At 38.5% G+C, this 8,378-nt stretch overlaps 1 protein-coding gene across 1 annotated transcript; it reads right to left on the reverse strand.

The window, feature by feature from the left end:
* Positions 1–1,081: 1,081 nt before the first annotated feature.
* Positions 1,082–6,669, reverse strand: LOC129379995 (C-type lectin domain family 17, member A-like). The gene is made up of 3 exons (XM_055060960.1): positions 6,505–6,669; positions 6,290–6,405; positions 1,082–1,319 (listed from the first exon to the last, which is right to left on the reverse strand). Exons 1-3 carry the CDS (start codon positions 6,667–6,669, stop codon positions 1,178–1,180), a joined length of 423 nt encoding a protein of 140 aa, XP_054916935.1. The 3' UTR covers positions 1,082–1,177.
* Between the last annotated feature and the right edge of the window lie 1,709 nt (positions 6,670–8,378).

An 8,378-nucleotide genomic window follows, 5' to 3' on the forward strand; every position in this document is an offset into this window, starting at 1 on the left:
TCTTGACTCGAAGCTGCCTGTAGGATCCAACCAAAGATTCCTCTTTTGCTCTCCCCTTATATAGGGTTTATACCCGCTTTCAGTGCATTTTCATTGGCTAACACTGTTGCTGTGCTTTATTGGGTAACTGTTTGGACAGATAAACTCATATCCATCACTGTCTTAGAGACATTTTGTCCTGAGGTCTTGGCTAATGTCTCAGGGTTGCTCAATCTTCCTCCCATGTCTCTGACATGTTTAAGTTGTTCAACAAGCTATCTCCTAATAAGGTCTTGGTCATCTCTGCTTTCCCATTAGTGCCCATTTGACCCCTGACCTTTCACCTACTGTCCACCTCCAACACATCATCAGTGATCTTTAATAGCAGTTACATGTTTTACACCATTTCAAGTTCAATGTTAAAATCACATTCATAAACCTTTTAGTTTCTTAATTTAGCATTAATTTATAATTTTATGATAATCACAACTTATTACTCTTTTCTTATTTGATACCAAAGTTACAGTTACTTGTTTTACTTGTAAGTTTTCCCACAAGTGTAAATATTGTTATAAGTAAACCAATATTAATATAAGTACTTTACTTTAAATCTTATCTAATTACTCAAAATGTTTAGATTTTATCCTTTAAAACGTTTATGCTTTTAAACAAGGACTGGTCTCAGCTATTTTTTTACAGCTGCAAGCTGGAACTTACTTCCTCTTTTTCCAGGAAACCTGCTCTTCCTGTCTCATCTCTCTCTCTGACTATAATTTCTTATGATTAGATAGAAAAAATAAGTATAATGAAAGCTGAGTTTGCAGGAGATAAAAACAACATACACAACCAGATTTTTTATATTGCAGTCTGGGCCTACTGTTGGGTCTAGATGTAATTTGTGTGACTTATTTTAAAGGTAACTTTATTTATTGTTACTGTTAACTAAAATCTCCAGCATGGGGAAGAGGATGATCTCGGATTTTCTTGACAAAGCCCTCCTAGTTTCAGTGTGTCCAATGAGAAGTGGAAAGCAGCTGTAAGGTTCATCAAGTGAGAGTTCAAAAACAATAAGAATAAACAATAAGAATGACGACATCACATGACCAGCATTTGATGAAAGTCATGATGAAATGCATTGTATATACACATGACACAATTGATATTCCTGCATGAAACATTAAGAGAACAGTCAGTTACATTAAGGCTTGCGAGCGTCACGCTCACAGATGAATTTGTTCTGAAACTCATTCATTTCTTTCTTCCAGCTCTCTGAGGGATTTAGTCTTGGAACCACCAGAACTTTTGGTTGCAGAATGGTGAAGTTCTCCTTTATCCAGAACCTTGAAAACAGAAACATTAACCTCAGAACATAAAATAAAATCACACAGCAGCCCACTAACATCAAACTGATAACTGGCAGCATCTACATGTTTTGTCTCTATACCAATAAGAAGTATTTAAAAAAGAAGCCAGACTAGTATTAAATTAAGAGTTGTATGTACTTTACAGATTTAGATGTTATTGTTTTCACAATTGCATCTAAAACTGTTGAGAAACTTTTATAAGTTTTTAACAAATTATCTACTTAAGTAGAATTAATCTAACAAATGTATTTGATCCAAATTCAACATGAAATTCTACTTTCAATGACAGTATTACAACCACACCAAGAAAAAACCTGTGAAAATTTTTCTTTGTATTTCTTTTACCCTTGGGTGACTCATAAACACAATCAATATTTTTTTTTTCAACAGACCCTGTGGTTTTTAAAATATTGATCTCTACCAAATGGTTGAGATGTCACTTAAAGGTTTAAGTACATGATGTAATAAAAATACCTAGTACAGTAGATAAATTAAAATAAAATGCAAATTTATAAAGAAATTAACAACAACAAAATGTCTGGGGCATTGGATACAGTTTATGTTTGTCAAAATGCTACACAACACTAGTTTTAATTTCAACCAAGGAAAACATTGCATCGAACAAGGAAATATTGCATTTTTAGTTTTCCCATCTTGATTTTTTCTGTACTAAAGTGCAACAGTTTTTCAGTGTTTCACTGTTGAAAAGGGCATGATCCCATAGGCTTTACTAAGCAAGATGACCCATTTGTTATCCAACCACTTCACTGGAGGAACCCCTTCAGCAGCCCTAAAGTCACAGGTCCCACGACCCCTTTGCATCAGGACTTTGTCATCAATGGAGCTCCACCAGTGCAGTTCGGTCATACGGTGCCGATACACTTGACACCAAGGGCAGTGTGCAGGTACTGAACCAAGTTGAAACTTGTAAAGAAGTTGTCACAAAAGACAACAGACATCTGGGGCTCTTTTATCGTTTTGCAGAGTGTTGGCACCACTTTTGCTCCCAAAGGAAGAAATTATTACAAAAATTATTTTGTAAGATGATGTTATACAGCAAGAAGGTCCTGGGTTCGATTCCCGGCCCGGGGTCTTTCTGCACAAAGTTTGCATGTTCTCCCTGTGCGTGCATGGATTCTCTCCGGGTTCTCCGGCTTCCTCCCACAATCCAAAAACATGACTGTCAGGTTGATTGGGCTTTCCAGATTCTCCCTAGATGTGTGTGTGTGTGTGTGTGTGTGTGTGTGTGTGTGTGTGTGTGTGTGTGTGTGTGTGTGTGTGTGTGGTTGTTTGTCCTGTTTGTGTTTGTGTGCCCTGCGACAGACTGGTGACCTGTCCAGATGACCCCGCCTCTCGCTCGGAACGCAGCTGGAGAAGCACCAGCAACTCCCGACCGCGTTAGGTAGAAGGGTAACCAGAAAATGGATGGATGGATGATGTTATAATTATTCTTAGTGTATAACATTGTAATAACACTTATTGTTTCCTATTTACACCAATAGATGAAAATGACTTTTGATTTTATACCAAAAAAAAAAAGTTAACTAAATTACCTTGATTTGCTACATTTAGCATCAAGTGACAAATCAACCGTTTGGTCAAGCATATTTTGAAAAAATTATTAGACCTTTAATTTAGCTTTTTAGGTGGTATCAAGTAACATAATTCTGTTTAATAATGTCTAGAACACTATAATATGCCAGAAAACTATTCTTGCCTTTCAAAGTTTTACCACAACCAGTCAATATTTGTGACAGATTTTTTGTGTTTCTGACTTCCTGGTTGGAGAGGGGTAGAAGAATACTATTTAAAGAAGCAGAGCCCTGTAGTGGATTTCTTTAGCATATCGTACCTCAACCAAGCGACAGAGATGGCTCAATGAGGTTAAGCTAACTTAGGCACTCCTCATATGGAGATAGAGACCCAAAATGTGCTAAACCATATGGTTGAGTGGCCAGTTAAAGGGTTAAAATGATTCGTCCCTCTGAACAGATGTCTTCAGATGGGCCTGCCTTTGTAAACCAGCTGTTTTATCTTGATCTTCCTGATGTAACAATGACGGCCCTCACCCACATTCCCAAGGAGGCAGCTGGTCAAAAACCATCGACTGACTGCAAAAGACCAGCAGCAAGGCTTGGTGGCATCAGCCAGAGGGTTCAGGTCCCACAGTGAGGACAGACTGAGGACTGAAGGTCTCCATGCCTGAACTCAATCACCTTCAGCACCACTGACCCAAAGGCACAAGAAAACCCAGCTGCAGTTTGCTCTTAGCTATATTAAGCAACAAAAATAGTGTTATGGATTATGAGTCATCTATGTCATTTATCTGCTTACATGCACATTGCTGCTTACATAACCATAATCACACAAGACTGCGACACACATAAACAAATGACTAATTGGACTGATTAGGGTTCAAAATGAGGAGTAGAATAAAGCTAAACTCGCATTACAATCTTTGCTTTACTTGGTGTCAGCCCTAAGCTGAGTGACGCCCAGCGATGGACAGTGAATCTCAGACTGCTGAGTGATAACATTAAGAAGGTCCTCCTGCAGCATGACAGCATATTGTTCAAGCACCCATGAGCCACCTAGCTTTAGCTTGCGATTGTTTTTTTTTTTTGTTTTCTTCATTTCAGTAAGAATAACTTCTGGTTTTTGCCAGTCCCTTACAAGTTTCTCGCCAACTCCAAACTTTCTTGTTGCTGCTCGATTACTGTTTTCGGCTGCATATTTTACTACTTGCAGCTTGTAATCTGCAGAATATAATTTACCTTTTGGTGTGTCTAGTGGCGATTGTTGTCAAACCAAACCAATAAAAACTTTCATCAGCCACTATACAACACTGGAGTCAAGATTCTTCACGCAGCCAAAGGAAGTTTAATGTCCAAACTTGTTGACTGTCTTGGTTGCTTATATTTTCCTTTTCAGCAAGCAATTACAACATTCAAACTTCTCTTTGTTTTTCTATCTCAGGGGTCGGCAACCCGCGGCTCCGGAGCCGCATGTGGCTCTTTAGTGCCGCCCTAGTGGCTCTTTGGAGCTTCATCAAAAATGTTTGAAAATGGGAAAAGATGGGGCTGGGAAATATATTTTTTGGTTTATTATGGTTTCTGTAGGAGGACAAACACGACACAATCATTCTTAACGATTTCCAATGCTATAAAATGTGTAGAAGAAACATTCAATGATACAATTCTTGGACCGAATCCTCTGCATTCGTTGCCAGTGTGGAAGGATTGCCTGAATGTTCACTCTGCAGCGACAAGTTGTCAAATAACTAACTGGAGCGCACCTCAATGAAAGCCGAAACTTGGAAAAAAAAAAAAAAAAAACTGAAAACATACATCAATAAGCAATCCAGTAATTTTCATCAGTATACATTTAGTGTTGTTTTTTTCATTATTTTGTGTCGTTGCTCAGGTCGGGTTGCTCATGGCTGCTGTGTGTTACTATTGCACTGATTTGCTTGGCATTTGCACATAAATTGAACTCTATTGATTTTATATACTTTACGTTTTCAAAAGGCTGCCGTTTTATTACACTCCGTTTGTTGTTTTTTTGATCACACGCTTAACGGTGATTATTCACAAAGAGCGATCGTCGTTATGCAAACTGGGGGCAGATTTTCTGTGATCCAAAAAGGGAAAATAATGACACTTTCCCTGTCGCTCTTCATAATAAAAATAATATCAAGAATCTGATTTCTTTATTGTGTTTCTTTAATTTTGTAAATGCATTCATGTTGTAACAGAAGGTTAACATAAAGCACCATCGTACAACAGAAGAGTCACGTGATGCGTCATTCCTTCCAGGACGCACTACAGGGAAAATAAACATTTAATCATGAATACTAATTTTGTATACACTTAGTCATTTTGATAATACGCTAATATAAACACCTAGAGCCTGTTTTGCCTTATATAAAAGCCTTATATATGGCTTTTACTTTTTTGCGGCTCCAAACAGATTTGCTTTTCGTTTTTTGGGTCCAATATGGCTCTTTCAACATGTTGGGTTGCCGACCTCTGTCCTATCTATTTCTCTTGCTCTGGTAAAAACCATAGGCCCTAAACCCAAATGCCTGCTGGTCCTTTACCAAGCCCTACATTTTAGAAAGCGGACCGACCCACTTTACTTCCCATCTGACTACAAAAAGAATAAATAAGATAAATGACATATAAAAAAATAATAATAAAATCAACAATTATTAACCTGCAAATAAACTCTGTAAATAATACAAAAAATAGAAGTTTAAGAATAAACGAAATTGAAATGGATAAAGAATAAATAGTTCCAACAGTGCCATTTTTGCTAAGCCCTTCTCGGTTTTTATGAATTAGTTACCGCCTGTTGTGTTTATTTGAGTTTCTCCGTGTCCTGAGTTCTCCTCGTTGTCCTGTCTTCCCCTTGATTACTCCCAGGTGTGTCTTGTTCCCTTGATTACCCTCAGTGTATTTAGTCCCACCCGTGTCCTTTGTTCCTCGCCGGGTTTTTGTCATTGTTTGACGTCCATGTTTTGCTTGTGCTGTTCGCCTATTTGACCAGTTGCTACCGGTGCGAGCCCTGGCTTCAGCTCAGCCTTGCTGCCTTGGCCGCGGACTTGTTTGTTGACTGTTGTTTTGGACTGTTTTTTGTGATTAAATCTTCACCACCTTACCTTACCTGGGCCCCCAGTGTCTGCCTCACCACCTCCTCCACACCACTTCATGACACCGCCAATGTTGAAATTATTAACACAGGCCTCGCGCGGCTTCATGCGGTTCAGTGTGAATACATGTGGTATAATGTGTTAATAATTTCACACATAAGTCGCACCCCGGCCAAACTATAAAAAAACCCTGCGATTTATAGTCTGGAAAGTATGGTATATTTAACTCTTCTACAAACTTGTAAAACATTTTATATTTTACTAAGGTTGTATATTTTTAGATAATAGTTCTTACCCAAGAGTGTCTACACGTCCATCAACCCAGATCCAGGTCTTGTTAATTTCTTGCAACCCCATCCAGTATCCATGGTCTTTATCATAGTAGTATTTGATGTGTTTGGCGACAAATTTCTGTGAACAAATTTTTCTAGATTGTCGTAAATCTTCTTCAAGCAACAAATTTTCCAAAAACTTTGGGATAAGCTTTAGATTTCTAGTGTTAGATTTTACCTGCTTCTCCAGATCATCAATTACAACCAAATCTGATCGTCTAATCTGACAGATCCTTCGACTTTCTTCCCAGGTCTTCCAACGAGGTGGCCTGTCGTAAAACAGGTAGCATTTGTTGTTGTAGGGAATCCAGTCAGCTGGACATGAGTCACAAGCTGGTTCCATTCGACAAGGGGAGAGAGCAGAAGGAAATGAAACTTTGGTCAAATAATATCAGAAAGAATATTATTCTTTCTGATATAGCATGAAAGAATATATAGCATGCATAAAATAGCATGCTATTTTATGCTATACAAAAATAGCATAAAAATCCCAGTGTCTATATTTAAAGTTTCACTCGTCAAAACTGATCAAAGACTTCAAAGGTAGAGTGCAGATCAATAATGGAAAGTGATTAAGTTAAACTACCATTCTGGTTAGAGTGGCGTACCACAGGGCTCTGTTCTCGGTTCTCTCAAAAACAACAATATTCTCTGAAATCAAGACTTTACTCTAAACTTGTTGCTAATGGGTACATTTTTCTCCAGCCAGCCAAATCCCCGGCTCACCTTACTGTCAGACATCAGGACTGACCTGTGATTATAATGGTTAGGAATGTTTTGAACAGCTACTTATAACTGAAAATTAGAACCATATTTTAAAAATAACACAAATAGTCAAAAACGGTTCAAGGCAATCTAGAAATTGTTTAACCTGTCTCTCTCTTCTATCAGATGCTCGATGTCTTCCTTCAACGTCATCCTCTCTCCATCAGGTTCTGTGTGTCTGTTGTAAGATCATCGATACTTTCCTGTAGCGCAGTCGACTTTATACTCACTATAAAAGCACACAAAAATAGTCAGAAAGTCAGTGACTCTCAGTATCAGAGGAGAAACCACACTTTCAGTTTCTCTCTCAGATCTTTTCAGGATATCAGACAGTATTCTCAGTTTACCAAAGAACAGTGAAATTATTAAATATTTCTTCACATTCTTACTTTTGGGGCTGCACGGCGGTAGAACTGTTTCTTTGCAGCATAAGGTTCAGGGTTTGAATCACTAGCGTTTGTATGCAACATTTCTGTGTCCTCAGATTTTTATGCTAATTATAGTATTTAATGCCTGAGCAAGGTTTTTATGTCGGAAGTTTTGAAATAATTGTGCTGATTTTCTAACCATCCATCATGAACAAGACACAAAGATCCTTAAACTCCTCCACTTGAAGTGGTTTTAAATCTTTTTTTTCCCATGTAAATCATTCACTTATGGCAGGAGTGCCCAAAGTCGGTCCGGCATCCTGCAGGTTTTAGTTCTCTACCTGATGGTGGCAACAACCGTTTCAGCAGGTGCATGTCCTTCTTAGGCCTTCTAATGAGCCATCGTTGGATCCAGGTACGTAAAACCAGAGAGAGCTAAGACAAGCTAGATGACGGCCCCGAGGATGACTTTGGGCACCCTTGACTTACGGCTTATGTAAAGTAGAACTGCAATGCTTTGGTCTGAATTCCTCGTTATTGTAGCTCCACAGACTTCGTAGCGCGTTTTAAAGCAACTTGTTTTAATATGGCCTTTATAAATGTGAGTGAGACATTTCATGCTCCGTCCCCTCCAGGTCACATAGCATTCTTCTCCCTAAGTCAGCCATTTCTGTAGTTTGATAGCAGCAACATCTTCAATAAACGTTGGAGACAGATGTCACTCCATCTGTGTCATTTTTATGACTTGTAACATTTGATCCTTTTCTGCATTAAAAGCCTGTTTTATACAGAAACAAATCTCATTATTTCTCAAGGTAATTTACACCCAGGGGTTCCGGTGGGGTCCCAAAACTGGTAAACAAAGCTGAACGGTGCACAGAGATAAAAATGTTTGCACTACAACAATTGGGGGCTCATC

Source organism: Poeciliopsis prolifica, unplaced genomic scaffold (assembly GCF_027474105.1).
Source record: "Poeciliopsis prolifica strain line A6 unplaced genomic scaffold, Auburn_PproV2 SCAFFOLD063, whole genome shotgun sequence".
In the NCBI taxonomy this organism is placed as follows: Eukaryota; Metazoa; Chordata; class Actinopteri; order Cyprinodontiformes; family Poeciliidae; genus Poeciliopsis; species Poeciliopsis prolifica.

Coding starts and splice junctions, on each gene's coding strand:
- LOC129379995 (XM_055060960.1), bottom strand. CDS start 6,669: ATGGAACCAGCTTGTGACTCATGTCCAGCTGACTGGATTCCCTACAAC. Junction 6,406..6,504: donor TTGATGATCTGGAGAAGCAG/GTAAAATCTAAC, acceptor ATTTGTTCACAG/AAATTTGTCGCCAAACACAT. Junction 1,320..6,289: donor GGACGTGTAGACACTCTTGG/GTAAGAACTATT, acceptor TCTGTTTTCAAG/GTTCTGGATAAAGGAGAACT.